Source organism: Xenopus tropicalis, chromosome 7 (genome assembly GCF_000004195.4).
Source record: "Xenopus tropicalis strain Nigerian chromosome 7, UCB_Xtro_10.0, whole genome shotgun sequence".
Classification (NCBI taxonomy): Eukaryota; Metazoa; Chordata; class Amphibia; order Anura; family Pipidae; genus Xenopus; species Xenopus tropicalis.
In genome coordinates, this window is record NC_030683.2 from 107,005,732 (window position 1) to 107,025,737 (window position 20,006).

Below are 20,006 nucleotides of genomic sequence, written 5' to 3' on the forward strand. Positions count from 1 at the left end.
AAAGCAACAGGCAACATATTTCTTTACAGTATATAAAATTACCAACCAATGAGATTTCTCAAGAGAATATAAAGGAACCAATCTGTGAAATTTCCCTACAGACTAGAAAATAACCAGCCATGGCCTTTATATTGTAACGGAAGTCCTTGGTGTATTTATTTATAATAGGGGGTATATCCATTCCTGCACAAAGGACATAATACTGCTCTTGTGCAAGAGTCTTGTTCATGGTCGAATAGGAAATTCACCATAGCCGTGGGCTTTGCAGAACTAATTCAGTCACGGTGATAAGTAATTGGATTTGCGCAGGCTTTGATGCAAGACTGACACTATGTTGCTCCCACTTAAAGGTGATCTTATCAACACTACGAATAAAGGGCTGTGACCCTACTCTACTCCCTCCCTCTGTATAATATATAGATTTGTGATGCTTTAGGGCTCTGGCACACGGGGGAGATTAGTCGCCCGCGGCAAAACTCCCTGTTCGCGGGCGACTAATCTCCCCGAGTTGCCATGACCCGCCATCCCACCGGCGAACATGTAAGTCGCCGGCGGGATGGCACACGCGGCAGCGCGATTTCCCGAAATCTCCCGAAAAAGACTCGCGAGACTTACATGTTCGCCGGCGGGATGGCGGGTCATGGCAACTCGGGGAGATTAGTCGCCCGCGAACAGGGGGTTTTGTCGCGGGCGACTAATCTCCCCCGTGTGCCAGAGCCCTTAAATAGAGGCACCAATACACATTAATGTTCTTGTTTCTTGCAGAATGGCTAACTGGAATATTTGTAGCCAAATGCAGAATCAGTTTTTGTTTTGCTTTATTTCACCAGACTTTAATGCAGGTGTTGCTTACTCAGGTTGCAGTTTCAGCCTTGTCTTAGCTGCCCTTATCTCCAGCTGTACAACCCTTCATACCCCATCCATTAGGCCTCCTATTTTGCTACTATCCTCTAACAAGAAGCCAGGAGCTCAAGCGTGTAGTGTAATATAATTGGGTGCGGTCTGACTAAGCAGTCCATAGGAGTCCTTTTCTTGCTCCATTTGTGCTCCCCAACAAGATATGCTCTGCACTCATTGCCAAAAGAAAAAGAAAGCAGCATCAGGACAGGCACCACAACCCTAAGCACAAGACCCTAATGTGAGTCCAACTTCTCCCTACTGAGCGCTCACAGGAGTTGCCTGAAGGTGGCTCAGGGCATAAAATGACCCCTGGCCCCAAGTCTCTATGCACTGAAATGGAGGGCAGCCATTTGCAGTCAGCCAAACTTAGCGTTTTAATGTCATTTCCTTCAGCCCTTTCTTATTTTTACCATATGCCTATATAAACTCTATACCATTTGGTACTGTCAAATTGTTGTAAAAGCAGGCCCTGAACATCCACCAAAGGGTGGGCGATATCAGGGAACATGTAGGCTAATTCGATCGTTTGGCCCCAGGGCGGCAATGGGGCAGTCGGTTCGGGGACCACATCAACGAGCCAATGCGGTCTCCGATCCGACTGAATCTTTTAACCTGCCGATCGATATCTGGCCGATTTCAGGATATGGCCGTCGTTTCTGCCCCTACATGGGCCAATAAGCTGCCGAATCGGTCCAAGAGACCAATAAAAAAGGGACCTTTAGACTCAAGGTTAATTCCCCTTTACATGGTTTTCCCAAAGTTGGTCCTTGTCCTAACTATGGAACCAGCTGTATGCTTTAGTTCTGTGACAGAGGAACTGGTTACCCATCACTGTTCTAGTGAATGCAACAATCCAATAACCATCGATTAAGCCCATTTCTAAATGCTGTTCTCTAATTGGTAGCTTCTTGGTTCAGTTCTCCAAGGCAAGTAACCAATGAAATAACAAAGACACAAGCATACACACCACTTCTTTTTCTTTCATTTGTATAAAAGTTGTAAATAGGATGGTACTGGGCTTATAATGGAAAGCATATAGAGGTCTTTATCATTCAGATGCCCATCCCCGGTGGCCCACCTGCACATTGTCTTCTATGCACCAGGATTGCAGATTTTAATTAAAAAAGAGGGATTTATTCTATATATATGTATGTTATACAGTAAATTATATATAAAAGAAACCCCCATCTTCCTAGTGATGGTGCATTGTGGGTTGGTTTGCTGGGGAAGAAGGTATAGACCCTGAGCTGGGATACCATACCCATGTTCTTCCCACTTTCAGAAGACAGAATAGGGTAGTGAGAGATGGGATGGGGCAAACCGGCACACAAAGTTTGGGAAGGGGCAGTTTATTTCGCACGCACAGCGTACATTGTAAAAGACTGAGGCATCGCAGTGTTTCTGATGAATACAGAGGAGGCTTCAAAAATACTCCCACTCCAAGACAGAGCATTGGGAGGAACAGGGAGAACGGGCAAATGTCCAGGCTTGTGCCCTTAATTCTCTCACGTCAGTATCACGTTCTTCCCCTGCTCATTTCTGGTCCATACACCAGCTAGTCTGTATAAGACCTCCGAGGCCCTGTTTCACTCAGGCGCTCCAGCATCTAAGGGGTCTGCCAGTCTTCGGTGGTGTGAATGGGGTGTTACATTTTCAGGAGCAGGTGGAGGTGGGGGAGGGGGTTTGGGGGACTGAGGTGGTCGGGGAAGAGGTGGTGGACCTCTCAAAGTCTGTATCCGCCTGCATTCTTGACAAATTCTAAAGTGAGCACACCCCCCACGGGTGGAGGAAGACGGAGGGTCCTCGTGAAGTCGCTGTGCACCAGGAGCAGGGGGTGGGTGAGGTGGGGCAGGAGGGTGCTGATGGGTCTGGTATAGGCGCCCATTGCAGAGTCGGGTCTCCCTGGTGGAACGGGGAGGTCGGCTCAAAGAAAGCAGAGTCCGGCCATGTAGATGGCGTGGTGGGCGGCGGCGGTGTCGGGAACGGGAAGTCTTCTTACAAGACACAGCACTGCGTAACTCACTTAGCATCTCCTGACACACGGAGATCTGGCGAAAGCAGAAGAACAGACAGTGAGTGTAGCACAATAGCTATAATGTTCCATCAAAGCAACTATTCATTAATTGGGACTAATAAATAAGTAGAAACTTGTAAATGTAAAGCCCAAGAAGATTAAGGCCCCACCAAACATCTGATGGTTTGTTGTTCTGCAATGCCACAGAGACCCTGGTAAAGCTCATAAGACATGGCCCACCTGGTATAATATCACACCTACTCTATTCTTATTTCAGGCCCACATGAAAAGACATGAAAGTATATTGAAAAACAAGCAGGAAGGACAATAATATTGGTTAGAATGCTAGAAGCTATATTTTATTATTACGGACCCATTACTTCCTTTCTACCAACTTGCTCTCTCTTCCTCTAACACCAGATTTGGTGGCTGAAACCAAAGGTATCTGGACCTGGTATCTGTTATTGGCTTTGCCCTGATGTGGCTAAAAGTGCAACATACAGTCCATGTACCCCGAGGTGCACAGGATAACCATGATCTATTCTATGTATGATCTATTTCCCACATTTACGCCTGGCACTGTACATTCATATTCCTGCTATACAGTGGTTCCATTTGTTCCATATCCCATGTGCCCACTTACTGTTCCTCCTACAACAAGAGCTAATCCTCTATAATGAGGTCTGGTAGTTGGAAGACCATAAACTAGACAAGATCAGCATGAGATCAGGATACTGGGACAGAGATGATATTATTATGTATCCAGCTTATTTTATTCAAACTGTCTGCAAAGCACCCTCCCAGGGCAAACCTGACTAACACAGGTCTTATATAAAGCAAATATTCACACTTTGGTTGACCTACAGCTGGCACATCAGCAACTTTTGGCAGTGCATACCAGGAAAAATCGGTAGCCATAACAAGTATATATTAAAAGCAATAAATCATTATTCAAACATATGATAAAACAGTGTCAAAGGCTATGCACGTCCTTCAATGATCTACAGCTGCCAACACCCCTTAAGGGTGAGTGGGTGACAAGTGTGGCTTTCTATGCATTCAGGTAATTAGGTGCTGCACAGACTTCCCCCCAAATAATGGGAGAAAGCAATAACATTTTCATTGCTTTGTATTATTCTGGCAGTTCACACTTCTCCTCTGGCTTATCTTTCCCACTTCTATGCTACCATGCATATACTAACCTCCTCATTGTCCACAGAACGTCTTGTTGACCAGACAAATTCCATAATGGCCACAAACACAGCGATGATTAAACCACAGATCAAAACCACAAAGATTCCTCCAATATTCTCCATCCCCAGTCCTGTTAAAATAGACAAATACATTATCACAGGGAGGAATGACAATCATTTATAGGCATCAGTAATAAAATGGAGGATATGTTCCAAAGTTCAAATTTTCTAGTGATATAGAAAAATCCTGGGACATTAAAAATGTAGATGTTATTGAGCTAGCATAGGGTTTGTTAAACTTACTGCTGGGAGAGGAAACCTCAGATAGCCTTAGTAACAGGAAATCAAATGTTTGGACACTGAATCAAAAGGTACTGACTGGGTTTGAAATCAATGGGTTTAAAATCAGAAAAGAGTTGGGAGACAGAAGATGCTTGGTTTACTAATAAAGTGGCCACTAGACATTGGATATGCTCAGAGAGAATCACAAATGCTCGGGTATCAGTGAGGCAAGGCTGAGACTGGAGACGCTACAAGAGGCTTTGGAATGGCAGCCTGGAGATCAGAGACGCTTAAGAGGAATCAGAAACTCAAGCAGCAGATTGGTCATGCTGAGAAGGGATACAGAAAGCTAGGCTTCAGATCAAAGGTGCCTGATGGGAATAATGCCTTCGGGGGAGGCTAAGTTGGTTGTTCAGAAGCACGTCTCTGGTCAGAGATGAAAGATGTCAAAAGGGAGGGAAAAGTATACGAGACGCAGTTTCAAGATCAGAAGAACCATTTGCTTGCAGGGAAAACATGGTGTTTTTGGAGTGCCTACCGCTATCTTTAATACAGGTTTTGTAATTATAATCCAATTTAAAGTTGTCACAATGTGAAAGATACCAAGGTAATTGGAGACAAAACCACAAAACTATAAAAATAGCAGTCACAATGGAGTAAAAGGATGGGGATAAAGTGATGATGCATAAAGAATAGCAAAAGTAGATGTAATTTGCTCCATTAGTATCCCAATGTCTCCTACCTTTGGCTCTGTGGTCCTCCTCCTTGGGACATTTGCCTCCCTCCCACCACTTGCGCTTCAGTATCTCCAGGCGGTTGTTCTCCTGTAGTTGTAGAATTGCAAGAGTGATCTCGTCTCTGTACGGAGACCCTGAATGAGACAAGGAATCCAGCGCATAGGTGAGAGGAGAGGTAGGTATTAGAGGCAGAAGGAAGGAATAGAATGCACACATGGAGCTGGAGATGGAGCAGGAAGTACTAAGGCACCTTGAGACGATGTGCTGCAGTATAGCAAACATCTGTTCTCTATGAATTTTACCCCTAAATTAAATATATATATACATACATACACCAGCGTATAGTTTGCACTCTGTTTGTATAAGCTATTTGCCTGGGTGCCAGAACCAAAAAACTACATAGCATCATATAAAACTGCACTCAAAGGTCTTGAAACAAAAATTGTCATTTATTGAACTGACCTTTCTCAAGGTTGCAGGGCAGGAACAAAAAGCTGACATTAATAACCCCCAACAAGAACTGGCGCCAACGGGTCTGTGTTGGTTGCCATAGTAACCAATATAAACACCTTGCCATGAATTGTGTAACAGTGAAGTGACATAAATACATAAAACAAAAGATAAAATAAAAGAGTGTTTGTCTCGGTGTTGTCTCGTTAGGCGTCATAATCCCTGAGTCCTATTGTGCTAAAATGCAGTCAGGAACATTAGGATAAATATTGTAGGCAATACAGTGCTTGGCATTTAAAAAAAAAGCTGACTTTAACTTTGCAAGACCCGTGAGTGCAGTTTTATATATATATATAGTTCAACAGTTTAGGATTGAGCCGAGGATAAGCAAAGTGGAATGAGTCAGTGTTGCCAACAGTTTTGTGTTTTATATTTAGCATGTTATAACCCATATTAATTATTTTCTCCTTACCATTTTATTTAAAGCCCATGTTATTTTGCCAAATCTAACCCTGCCAGCAGCCCCGTGGCATATAACCAAACACTCCCCCTCTTACCCTCCTGTTCCTCTGGCATGGTCACCCTCCTCCTTAATGTCCTGCCTTTGGAACATGTGCAATGACTCGGTGGGCACCAGGTACATAATGCCAATGGGCCCTAGTACCCTGTAGGCAGAGATGTGCACCATTCACTGCACCTTGGAACTTAGTAGATGGAGGCCATCTTGGTGCAGTCAGGGTAGGGCCCCGTTTTAATGGAATTGGGTTGCTGACCCTGAGACGTGGCACAAACACCTATGCCATACAAGGAATTAGATTAGATAGAAACAGGTTTTATTTTATATATATATATATATATATAGCATGAAATAATCCATGGCCGGCACACCCTTAAAATTCAAAAAAAATTTTTATTGAAAACTCATTGTTTAAAAAGGTTTTTAAACAATGAGTTTTCAATAAAATTTTTTTTTGAATTTTAAGGGTGTGCCGGCCATGGATTATTTCATGCTAAATACTCAGATTTTGGCTGTGCACCCCACAGAATACTAAAAGCCTTGGAGTGCAGACACCATCAGGACTGATATATATATATATATATACACAAAGGATGGCACACCACTACATAACATACCTCGGGTGCTCAGTAAAAGGTTCCAATAGTATAAAAAAGACCAGCTGATCTTTTTTTATACTATATATATATACAGTATATATATATATATATATATATATAATATTTTAAGGGCAATTTATTAAAATTTACTTGAAACAATATTATTACTGGTGTAGATTTTGAAAACAGTGGGGTCATTTATTAACACTGGGCACATTTGCCCATGGGCAGTAACCCATAGCAACCAATCAGCGATTTCTGCAGTCAGCTGCAAGTAGGACAATGATTGCAACAATTTAATTGATTGCCATGAGTTACTGCCCATGGGTAAATTTGCCCAAGTGTTGATAAATGAACCCCAGTATGGTCTGTGAACTAGCCTTTGAAACAGAAGGCAAAACAGTTCAATGCTTACACCACAAGAGGGGGCCAGAGCTCTTCCTATTGACCAATGCCTCGCTGCAGCCAGGGCTATCCCAGTTACAATGCAGTAGGGATGTGAATGCTTTAATAAGCAAGCTTAGCCTATGAGCGTTGCTGCGACTCCAGACGAGAGCAACATATGCTGCGTGAATGGAGTAAGTAGTATATTCCCCCCATGGATGTCACGGATATCTCAGATAAATGATTCAGCGGGGTGAGTGTGTGGGTAGTGGGTGAGAGCGGTGTCTGCGCACAGTGTGAGTAATGTCTGGGTGCTTTATGGAAAGGCCTTGTTGTAATGCACAGACTTGGCAGGTAGTTGAAGCGTAGGGGGGCAACCAGAGATTAATTATGTGCCATTTCCTTTGCAGAGTAATGAGAAGCCAAGCCCAGCTGTACTATTGCAGAGGCAGAATAACTTGCATTGCCCCTGACCCCTAGCTCTCTCTCAGTATCTATCACTCCAGGCTGGGCTGTGGCTTTACACTCCTGTGGACCAGACTAACACAGTTCTCACTTGCTAAGCAGGGACAGTGGGCACATTTATACCTGACACTGGCAACTAGCCTTCTGTGCTAAAGAACAGTCACTGCCAGGACTTAGCATACTGATATTGTGTAAGCATCTTACCCATTTGCTGCCATCTGCCCTAGTATAATTGCTAGCTACCCCTCCCTCTTTTACTGTTTATAGCTGCTGTTCCATGGTCCCCATTATATAAAGGCCTGCAAAGCTAGGTAAAATGGCTTTTCTATGTAGGATAGATTAAAGGCTAGTTCAATTTCCAAAAGTAACCATAAGCAGAAAATACCTTCAATAGTCCCCATGCTCCTGGCCGAGCCTCTGGGGAGGTGGGAGATTGATGGGAGATTGCAGTGAGTGCAACTTGCTCATTCTATACTGTATATAGTGTCTATATTACTGTGCCCCACAGCACCTACTACACTTCAGAGCAGCTACAGAGTCTGGTCCTTTTAGTACAACCTGATATTGTGACTGCAACTGATTAGAGAAACTTACAGTTCTATTCCTAGAAAATGATATAGCTCTGAACCCTCCATAGAGTTGCTGAATTAGCCAGCAAGTCCGCTAACTGTATGCACGCACTAAATGCCCACACTCTGCCACCCACTCTCACCTCCCAGCCTCCCTTATGGGCTTAGCCTGCCCCCTACCTTCTGCCCACCTACTCACACCTGTGTTGAGCACAATCAGGCGAGGGTGGGTGCACATGTAAATGAAACATGATGCTGCTACACTGATGAATGTATATTTAATGGCACCTACACAGTCAATAGAATGGAACATTCTAACATTACATTAAAAGAAGACAAGGAAGCTCTGGATTTCAAGGGCCACTACAGCCTTTAATTCCCTTGCAGAAGGCTTAGTACAAGGGAATACTTTGGATTTATGATATATGTCAGTATGGGATATGAAAATCCTAGGCAATTTTCACTGATCTAGAAAGTATTATTTCTGGCTACCACTTGCCACACCCTGATAGCCCTGAATAACAGGATACTTTGACTTTCTGAATTATCTAAATAGGATTATAACAAAGTAGGGGGTGCATGTGAAATGATAAGCAAGCTGGTGCCTAGCCCACTAAAATAACACTGTCAGTTTAAGCAAGGATTAACCTGCAATTTGAGCAAATAGTAACAGCAGGAAACTTTGCACGACTTTGGAAAACAAAGTGACACATATGCCTTCCTACTGCCGGTGGGAAGGTATTTCAGGAAGATTAGTCACCCCTGGTATACAGCTCTTTGTATTTTTATCATGACAAAAAAATTCAAATATTTAGGGGCCCTCAGGTCGCGAGCGAGAGTCAAAATAGGCCCTGGCATTTCAATTACACAGAGGCCCAAAAGCCCAACAAATAGCAACTGTCTATGACAATTTATAGCAGCCCCAAATTGCCAGTGTGGGCCTGGTTGCCCTTAATGGTATGAATGGCATCTGTTGGTAGGAAAGGTCCCTTCTAAGGTTCCCTGAGTTTGAGATCACACATAGGGAGATATATTTGAACCATTTCTATTGAGAAATTCCAAGGCAAAGTTATGTGTTTATCACTAAGAATCCCTGCGACTTACCTAGAGGCATCCCAATGCCGTAGCCTTTGGTATCAAGCAGGCCCCCTATCTGGGTGAGGTTGCAGTTGAGCCGTCGGTGATACTCATTCATGGTGGACTCCAGAAGAAAGGCATAGCGGGAATTAAGCACGCGTGCTATTCCTTCCTCCGTGCTCTTCACAAACACACTGGGCTGCTTGGAGTTCATGTAGTTCCACATACGCTGGTATGTTTGATACCGTGAATTCTGCAGAAAGCAAACAGGTTTCCCTTTTGGAATTGCAAGTGTGAATGCAACCGTTGCAGACCTGGATACTGGGAGCTGTAATTCACAATGGGTGCCTGCTAAAATTCCAGGGATCATTGTCCCTATGTAGGAAGGTTGACAAAGGCACTAATTTGCACTGCTGCAGTTGGTCCAAGCTAGCAATAAGCAGTGAGTTTTAAACATTAAACTGCCAGGGCTGTCATGGTTGGGCATCACAGACATTTTTTTTTTCCTGGTCTTTTTTCTTTGAAAGCCATTCAACTAGTGAGGCTGGAGTCTGACATCAACTAATAAGAACAGATAATACACTTGATATTAGCCAAAAGACAGAGAAAGCCAAATGACTGACCCATTCCAAAGCCCCACTTGTCTCCTTTAAAATAACTGTAATATCACTGAATGACAATTGGCTTCACCAAGTCTATTGTATTTATTGGAGAGCTGGCTAATCCATATTTACCATCTGCCCCAATAGCGCTGCCAGATATACTACCGGTATTCTCCAAAATAAAAAAAAAACATGCTTTTCTTAGAAAGTAGAGATCACATGACCATTGATATAACTGCAAAGACAGTCCTTTCTGCCTCACACTACAAAACAAGCGCTGCTTCCATTGCGTATTTGCATTAATGGGCGCAGAGCATTTGCATCTAAAGAATCAGTGAACACGTGACTCTTGTGCAGATCAGAAATGCCGCCCACTGGCCTTGGAAAACTTTCAATTGCATCCAATCTACAGGGAAGTGCAAGTGCAATAGTGCTCATTTTAAAGCAGCAGCCGCAACTGCATCAGGTGCAATGCAACCACGTCAGTGCTACACCCACTCTCTATTGCAATGGTGCTGGAATTATGGGGGAAAAAATATGGCAACTGCACTTAAAACTGTACTTTGCTCACTGCACTTCCAGTTGTAAATTATCCTTAAGTTCTTGGTGGAGTCTTAATAAATGCGAAACAATATCAAAATGTGCCAAAACTGTCATCCTAACCAAGGGTTTTAAAGTGACAGGTCCTTTAATATATAATAATTGAACGTATTGATTGCTCCGGTATTGCTGCTTTAAACTTAAAATTTTTGGGGGTGATGGGTCCTAAAATAATTTTTGCTAGAGGGGTCACTTTTAAAAAACAAAAAACTGCCTCCTTTCTGACCTGGAAGAAGGTCATTGTGGAACCTCCATGAATGGTGCCATATTCTATGTTGGTCTGATCTGCAAGGTCATCTGCTGATTCGATTGGAACCTCCATTCTTTGTACAGTCAGGAAGGCAGCGAGGTTGGCTGTGTATGAGGAAATGATGATTAAAGTGAATGCCCACCTAGGGTAGAAGAAGGAGAACCATGATTTGTAAGAGATAAAGAAATGCATCAACCTGTTGCTGGGTACACAGATCAGACTGCAATAGTACTGAGTTAGCACTGGCACATACCAGACCCCACTGACGCATCTTGTTGAGAGAGCTCTGGGCATAACCTCTGACCCCTGCTGCATAAACCCGCCAACTGGAAACCACAGGCTGTTCCCCAAGGTGTATTGGTTCTCAAGAATATGATGTCGCTCACGCAAACACGGGTGTGGGTTGTACCATTCGTAGGGGCTCAATCTTAAAAGAAAGAAATAGTGTTGCAGTGGATTATACCATTCATAGCAGCAAAACCTTTTGTTTCTCCTGCTCAATTTACTGTCAAAGTCGCAAAGTAGCAAAACAGGTTTCTCCTGCTTGGGTGCTATTCTCATATATATAACTAGGTGGGGCATGTGAGCACATTTAGCAATGCAAACGATTTCTATTTTTTATTTCATCTCTATAATGCTAAAATCTTCTCCAGCCTTTAGCAAACCTGCTTTTTAGAAGGGTGTTGGGGGTGTCTGAAAGCATTGCCTCTCAATGTATTTAATGTATTTGGGGCTGAAGGTCCCTATCCCTGCATTTCATGTATTTGTGGTGCCAATGCCCTCTGTCTCTTACTGTATTCAATGTATTTTGGGTGCCACTACTTCTGCCACTCACTGTATAATGTATTTATTTTTTTCATTATAGTCAGTGTACTATTATTTGCAAGAGAATCCTGTGTGTATATACTGTATCTATATATCCTTTACTGTACAAGCTAATTGAGGCTAATGACATGGAGTAGTTTTTCCACGGTGTATTTCAGCTGACAAAGAAATGCCTGAAGCCACCCTAAATTATTATGCAGCAGTATAAGTAATTTTGTTTGTTTACTCACTTGCTAACAGTGCTCAGCAGAGGTGTCAGGTAGTTGTTATAATCTGCCTATTGTTCTGCTGATTCTAAATTTTTATTGCGTGAGCGGGCTGGCATTAATTAGGCTATTACCTTGTCATCTCTTACATGCCCTTCGGGCCTGATTGAGGCTATATGAAGTCTATGCAAGATCCATGGTTTTATAATTTTTGTACAAGGCAATGATAGGAACACTGAATTGCCTGGTGATCTAATAAAGCTTAAGTGATCTATTAAGCTTTTACAGCAGTGTCATTTTCCAAGGATTCTCTCTACTGTTGGTTTTCATAGCAGCATGGGTGGGCCAATACCACCGGGTGCCCTAGACCCTGGGCAATGCGATGGGTCATTGCCCCCACCGCGTAATGACAAGTGGCAGGGGCAATGACAAAGGAGCGCGGACTAGGGGTAGTCAGGAGAGGCTCCTGTTTGGCGGCCCCCAATTGTTGCGCCCTAGACAGTTGCCTCTTCTGCCTACCCCTAGTTCCGGCCCTGCATAGCAAGCACCAACTAGTGATAGAATAAATTATTTAGTTATAAAAACTCAAGCACAAAGATACAACGAATTTGGCCGAATCTCAGCACTTTTTGAAGGATTTGCCTGAATCCATAGTGCTTCGCCAAACTGAATCTGAACTATTAAAGTCGGTGCAGCATGACTGAAGGCAACATCTTTTTTGCTTCACTAACCACTTTTGTAATTTATTTTTTAATAAGCCTTTTTTCAATGTCTTTTTTTTCTCTTCCAGCTCCTATAGGGATCCAGGAATTACTATAGGACAGGTTCAGACTGGGATTCAAAATAGACCCAGGCATTTCAGGTTCTACAGGAGTTCTCTCCAATCAGAAGTCACCTGTATAAGCTGCCCTCCATCCCACTACTGCTGCAACCCTTCCGTACATACGCATGCTGGTACTGTGTCTGTTTCCATGGTATGAAAAGCCCCAGGAGCCATAGAAGATAAGACAGTGTGTTAAAAGAAAAGAGTCAAATATGTATATTTGCTTATCCCTAATGTGTGCACTTTATGTTCAGGTGAAGATCTGCGTATGTGATTCATACAGACTGTGGGCAGCAGTCCCTCGGCAAGTGGCAACAGCCTGTCGGAATGACTCATGCGACAATTCATCCATCTGTGCCCGTACTTGTATCTACCCAGCTGGGCTTCACTGTACTTTGGAAACTTTTATATGCCAAGTTTGGGTTCTAATAACCAATAACAACCAATCACCCCTTAGCATTTACTGTTCTGCTGTTTGAATAATACCTTTTATTGGCTGCTCAGGGGTGTGAGACCCGGAGCAAACATTGCACCTATCATTATACCGCCCCAACAAATATCTTGTTACTTCTGCAACATTATTGATTCTATTGCCCTTAGAGTAGAGTTTGTAATTTAATTGCCCACTCAAAGTCCTCATTTTTGACAAATTGCTATTCCTTCTGGCCTTGTAGAGTCATTATTTGGAGTCAGACAAAATTAATTGATGTCCTGAAAACTGTTGTTTCCAGTGTAAAGGTCAAGCTGTTAGTAGTACATGAGCCAGACACGTGGATTAATTGGGCTTATAAGCAGAGAATAATGAAGGTTTAGGAAGGTGTAGCCTCCCCAAAACAAGGCCAGCTGCCATATATAAGTATATGATTATAAACTCAGCTATTATTGCCAAATCAGGAGCCTTTGATGCCATAAACTGCATTATGGGGTTTCATTATCACCCACAACCACAGTGCGGGCAGGATTTAGTGGTGTCAGTTATCTTGGTATTTACTGTCCATTGTCTAACAATGCAGCTAACCAATAAATTATTGACGCCCAGGCGACTGCTTACATCTAGGATGGACAGAGCCAAGCTTAAGGTTTCCATGAAGGGGTAGATATTGCGCTGAAGTTTTCTGCTCGTTCTGTCCCCAGTGCTCCGTATGTGAGCAAAGTTCGGGTGGGCGGCAGGGTGGCCTGGATGTTGCTCAGAACCAGGGATCCCCAACCTTTCTTACTCGTGAGCCACAGGCAAATGTAAAAAGACTTGGAGAGCAACACAAGCATTATAAAAGTTTATGGAGGTGCTAAATAAGAGCTAAGATTGGCTGTTGGCTCAATGCACACTGTAAACTTACAGGAGGCTTTATTAGGTAGTAAATCTTGTTTTAATTCAACCAAGACTTGCCCCCAAGTCAGGAATTCCAAAATAACTACCTGGTTTGGGGGCACTGAGAGCAACATCCAAGGGGTTGGTGAGCAACATGTTGCCCCCGAGCCACTGGTTGTGGATCACTGCTCTGGACAATAGGCAGTAGATCTGGCTTATTCTGTTTCTGCCACTGGTTGTGGATCACTGCTCTGGACAATAGGCAGTAGATCTGGCTTATTCTGTTTCATGGTGCATAGAAGGCACAATCTATTGGATAGTGCACAAGGACACAGTTTGGAACTTGTATCTAGCTACTCACTGGTCCCCAGTACAATGGCCAGCTTACTGAGGATTTTTTAGATGTTGCACTGGTTTATGTTGGGGAGACTGTAAGGTCCACATGGCAATAACCACTAGGCTGGGTTTAGTCTACTGAAGGATGCACAGGACAATGGGGCTTAGTAGAGAATACTAAAGTGCCTCTAGCTAGAAATTTGTAAGTCTCAGTCTGTATGTATTTGGCTGAATGTGGATTTCATGCGTGCCCAACCACCATTTTTTGATATAAGATATTGCTAATTTTGCTGCCCATTTTGGGCAAAGACGCACTTGTTCAGTACCCTCACCTGATGAGTGTATATAACCAGCTAAAATCTACTGGAAGGTGTACAAGAAACTAGTCTGTAGACTAAGATCAATATATTAGACATGCACAAGACAAAACGTGGCAGAATGAATGACACACAGCACATTGGGCTCCCTTTGTTAGTGTACATAGGACAGGGTACACAGTACACAAATGAAATTATTGATGTCATTACCTGGCTGCCAGGAAGAGCACACAGCTGACTGCCAGATAAGCCAACAACATGAAGAGCCAAACAGCAGGAGAGAAAGGATCCAGGAAAGAGAAGTAACCCGGCTTCCGGCCCTGCGGGAGACAGGGGAATATATATACAATATATATATATATACACAGGCAAGGAACATATATATTTATAGGTGAGGTAGAGTAGGTGCAGGTACATTCAGAGGATACAGGGCACAGACTGAGTGTGTATTTATAAAGAAAAAGGGCACAGCATTTTACGCAGGAGTAGGAACCTCATGGGAAAAGCATCCACACTGGTAAAATGCAAAGTTTGAAGGAGCTTCCACTGAGCTGATCAGGTACATTGGAAGAAGGGCATCTGTTTAGTACAATGCAAGTCAAGGGGTAGGCAACAATACAGGAAAGAGGGCACACTATGCTAGGGGGCATAGAAATTGGTGTAAAAGGTTGTTCAGTGGGTACAATGTAAATGAGGCATCCATACAGGAGAACACGCTCACTACTAGAATACAGACATCCCTACAGAAGAGTGGGCACAGAGTGTAGGAAAGCATGTATACAGAAGCAGAGGAGAAAATGGCCATTACAAAGGAAGAGGGCATGCTTGCAGGAGAATAGAGCACATATACAAATATTAGGTACAGAATCCACAGTAAGTAGGGCACACCCATGCAAGAATAGGCATGGTGGATAAGTGGGTTTCCATAATGAAGAATATGTACAGTGTGTAGAGGGACATCTATATAGGAAAGTAGGCAGTCCCTGTAGTAGATTAATCCATGCACAAGCATAAGCAAAATACATTTTTAGGAAGCCTGTATAAGAGTGGTCTGTGGGGCATCCACGAGAGAGACCTCCACATGGGAAACTATATAAAGCCTTTAGTGGGTAAATCCATACAGCAGAGTGAGCAGAACCATATAGGGTATTGTTATAGGATAATAGCAGAAATGCCTTTATGGGCGTGTACATGATAGGAGGTACAGACATCCGATAGAGCACAGTGTGTAGGGAGGCATCCATATGGGGAATGTGGGAGATCTATCGAGAAATCCATACAGTAGAGCAGGAAATTATATATACAGAAAAATGGACACAGTGGGTACTAGATCATCCACATAAGAGCAGGTTAGGTGAAGGGGCGGGATTATTAGGGTGACAGTCATGTAGGACAGCAGGCAGTACCCCACAATATGTATGTGTGGGGTAGGAAGGGGGAACCGTTTTCTTCAGCTTTTGAAGATTATGTGTTGCAATTTTAAGTTAATATGTAGTATTTTTGTTCTTTGCAAGGGTAATCCCAACCTCTTTTATCTACCCCCAAGAGTAATTCCTGTGCTCCTGTCTTACCACACTTAAAACAAGGAGGACTATGCCTGCTTTCCCTACAGCCCAATTCTCCAATTTGTGATTGCAACTCTTCCTATGGGGTGAAGCCTGAAAGAAAGGGAATAACACCTACCATCTGCACCCGGTACAAGATGCTAATACCCAGGGTCATAAATGGTTTGGAAAAATCGATCACCTTCTCTCGCTCAGCTGTGATAGTGAAAGCGGCAACGGCAAGGTCGGCCTTCTGTGGGGGGAGAGGATAGTCACAATGGTTAGCAAAAACTGGAGCTGCTCTGCTCAGGTAACCCCCATGCAGTTGTTTTTTGAAGCACAACTCCCAGCATTTTCCACAGACATTAAACAAAATGAACCCTTACAGTCAATATATCACTAATTGCATTTCCATGCCCATCTATAGTATACTAAAACTTCTCCATTAATTGTCTGAAGTTGCACAGAGTTTCGGTTTAGCAGCTAAGGATCAACAGGTTGAAAACACAGTGATTAGTCTTGCTGGGTATATATTAGAGTGATTAGATTTCTTGCTGCTTGATTACTAATACCCAAAGAGAGTGGTCAAGCAAAAGTAACTTGGTAATTAATCTAAACAGGCTATTCGTGTCTCCAGAGAAACTGCCCACAGATGATATTTTACACAAAGTAAATTAAAGAAACTTCATGAATTTTCAACCTACCATCTCCCACCTACCAAACAACTACCATGGAAACTGGGTCAGTGATTAGTAAGGGGGTTGCATTGCGTCCATAGGTGCCACCATGAATAAAAACCCACATACAAGTATCAAATAATTTCTTTCAGCTGCCACAGTTGCCTCCCTTATTTGCAATTAAGAAGCACCCAAAGGCTGCACTACACAAACTATGATAAACCAATAGCCCTGCATTGAATGAAAATTTTGGGAACCGTATATTGTAACAGAAAAAAAAAAGCTAAGACAGCCCTAGTTATTCACAACATACTATAACTGTCTCATATGCTCAAACAATGCCCAGAGACCATTAAATAAACCTCAATCACTATCTGACAAGTGGCATCGCTAGTGAGCATAATCATTAGTACATACATTTATTAACCATTTCTGATGCATTGCCTGATAACATTTCCAATCTGACTGATTCCCAGAAGGTCCATGGAACAACTTTCATAGACTGGTTGTTAAGTCTGTATCTAAAATTCCTCAAAAAGGTTCATGCAAACATATTCATCTTCATCTTCATCTTATTATTTCTCTGTCTGAAGCTCCAGAATGATCGGGCACAATGTGAGGTTGAGTTAGTACATGGCAGTCATGACATTAATGATCATGTTGTGAACTGTATGGATCTCAGACTCAAACCAGGGCCATGCAAGGACACTGCTTCTGAGTGTAACAGAGACAATGAATACGTATAATGGTAACTGAAATGCCCAGACTCTCAGCTAAATCTGCGGTATTTCTGCAGTGTCTGATACAGGTACTTGCTTTTGATCTGGGGCTGCATTTCATTGTACATTCAGCCCAGTATTTACCTCCCATCTGCCAACTGGTAATGGAACTGTGGCGAACTCACAGCATACAGATGATTTAGAGATATTTAATTTCAAAGCTTCCAAGTTTTCCTTTAAAAAACATTCAATGACATCTGTATTTCTTACATTCACTGACATCTTACCAGGTAAGAAATAATCCATAAAAATGTATGTCACTGTGTGTTTCTGGAAGTATGTTTTCTTACCCAGAATCTACTCTTGTTCCTGGTAAGCTTTCTGTACTGCTACTGTGCAAATGCTCATACAGTGGCTGCTCTATTATCATTTACCTAGTGTCCAGTACATTTCTGTTTCTTATAATCTTCTAAATTGCTATATCTAATGCTATAATTTGGGAGTGGCCTTACATTGCTTAGCAGTCAGCTTCTATTCGATGTTGCCTGTTACTTGACATTAAAAATTGAAAGGAAACATCAAACACACCGGACAATGGAGTCTGCTTAAAACATGATCTTTTATTCCTTCATCTTAAAAACAAGGTGCCTGACACGTTTCATGCGTTTGAGCACTTAGTCATAACGCAAAAACGCGTCAGGCACCTTGTTTTTAAGATGAAGGAATAAAAGATCATGTTTTAAGCAGACTCCATTGTCCGGTGTGTTTGATGTTTCCTTTCAATTTTTAGTGAAATCTTCCCTCAGCTGCGGGTTCGGGGCTTTGGGCACCCGGACCACCTCTGGATAACGGTGAGCACACATTTATTTCCTTTTTGCAAGATTCTGCAAAATTTGATTATTTCCGGGATCTGCTATCAAGTGATAGGCTGGGGGTTTTTACACCCGAGCCTCATCTTGTCGTTTGGTACGTTAAATACGGCTTATAATGTGTTAAAGGATTATTTTCAGAGAGAAAAATTGGGCTTGATTTATTCGAGTCTTTACCTTTAGATTTTGTTACTTGACATTGTCTAGTTTATAGTTTGATAAGATAAATTTGTTGTCCCCTCTTACCTTGATAAAGTATATATTAGATGTTCATTCTATCCCTTTCCATATATCTGAATGAACCTGCATGCCTTGAAATATATTTACTGCAGTATTTCTGTTTCTGAGAATTTGCTTGAAGAGAGACTCCAGTAATGTTACTTTCAATTTCTATTACTCATAAGGTTGAGTAAAACACATGAGCATAACTTATATTGTGCAGAAAGCCTTATTTATAAGCATGTTTGTACAGGGTAATATGTAAAGGAGCTGCCATAAAACTAATAGAACTAATAAACTAATATCTTCATAACTGTACCCTTACCTTTCTTGCTCCCAATTTCTAAGTGGGGCATAGCACCCCTTCTTCCACACACAATGGCTTGAACAGATGACATTTACTACCTGCTTCACTCCGAGACCCTGAGTTAATTATTCGAGCAATTTAAGTAATTAGCAATCAGTGTGCCAGAATGCTGGAGCATTAGCAGGTGATCACTGTCTGGCATTCTGATTCATCAGTAATAACTATCCTTGCAAATGCCCAGACCTGGAACCAATTTAGCCAAGAAGATAATAATTAAAACCAGACCCCAAAAATCACATTTAATGCAAAACTGGAACAACATTGGAAGGGAAAAATCCTATTAACCTCTGGCAATCACCAAAACACAAAATGTAACTTGTGATAAGCAGCCATATCGTAGGAGTCTGTCAGAACATGATTCTCTGTTATCCGCTCTCCAGTTCCATGCCCTAGAAGTGCTACAGGCGGATGGAACATCTATCCATTTTCAATGCAATTGTTCCTCTGCCTACCATTTCCCTGTCATTACCACTACTCCTGAATTGTGGATGGGTAAGTACACCCTACAGATTTTTTTCCCAGATAAAAAGGCACCATCACACCATAATATCCTGTTATTTTGCAGAAATTGCAGAGAAATGATACTGTCGCTTCTATGCCATTTGGTATAAATAACCTTAACTACAAAATAGTGAGCTTTCCGCTTTCTACCAAAGAGTGGCAATTAATGGAACAGTGACTATGGGAAAAATACTAGATGATAGATAGATAGATAGATAGATAGATAGATAGATGATAGATAGATAGATAGATAGATAGATAGATAGATGATAGATAGATAGATGATGGATAGATAGATAGATAGATAGATAGATAGATAATAGATAGATAGATAGATAGATAGATGATAGATAGATAGATGATAGATAGATGATAGATAGATAGATGATGGATAGATAGATAGATAGATAGATAGATAGATAGATAGATAATAGATAGATAGATAGATAGATAGATAGATGATAGATAGGTAGATTGATAGATAGATAGATAGATAGATAGATAGATAGATGATAGATAGATAGGTAGATGATAGATAGATAGATAGATAGATAGATAGATGATAGATAGGTAGATTGATAGATAGATAGATAGATAGATAGATAGATAGATAGATAGATAGGTAGATGATAGATAGATAGATAGATAGATAGAT

At 42.0% G+C, this 20,006-nt stretch overlaps 1 protein-coding gene across 1 annotated transcript in view; it reads right to left on the bottom strand.

Annotated features, from left to right (window-relative positions):
- Nucleotides 1–1,860: 1,860 nt before the first annotated feature.
- grik5 (glutamate receptor, ionotropic, kainate 5) overlaps nt 1,861–20,006 on the bottom strand; it is a 106,914-nt gene continuing 88,768 nt past the window's right edge. Inside the window, exons 13-20 of the mRNA XM_002936400.5 lie at nt 16,139–16,252; nt 14,666–14,775; nt 10,893–11,066; nt 10,616–10,781; nt 9,215–9,440; nt 5,132–5,260; nt 4,117–4,238; nt 1,861–2,948 (exon numbers count right to left, since the gene is read on the bottom strand). Coding sequence (XP_002936446.1) covers nt 2,487–2,948; nt 4,117–4,238; nt 5,132–5,260; nt 9,215–9,440; nt 10,616–10,781; nt 10,893–11,066; nt 14,666–14,775; nt 16,139–16,252 — 1,503 coding nt within the window. The 3' untranslated portion in view covers nt 1,861–2,486. The remainder of the gene's footprint in view (nt 2,949–4,116; nt 4,239–5,131; nt 5,261–9,214; nt 9,441–10,615; nt 10,782–10,892; nt 11,067–14,665; nt 14,776–16,138; nt 16,253–20,006) is intronic.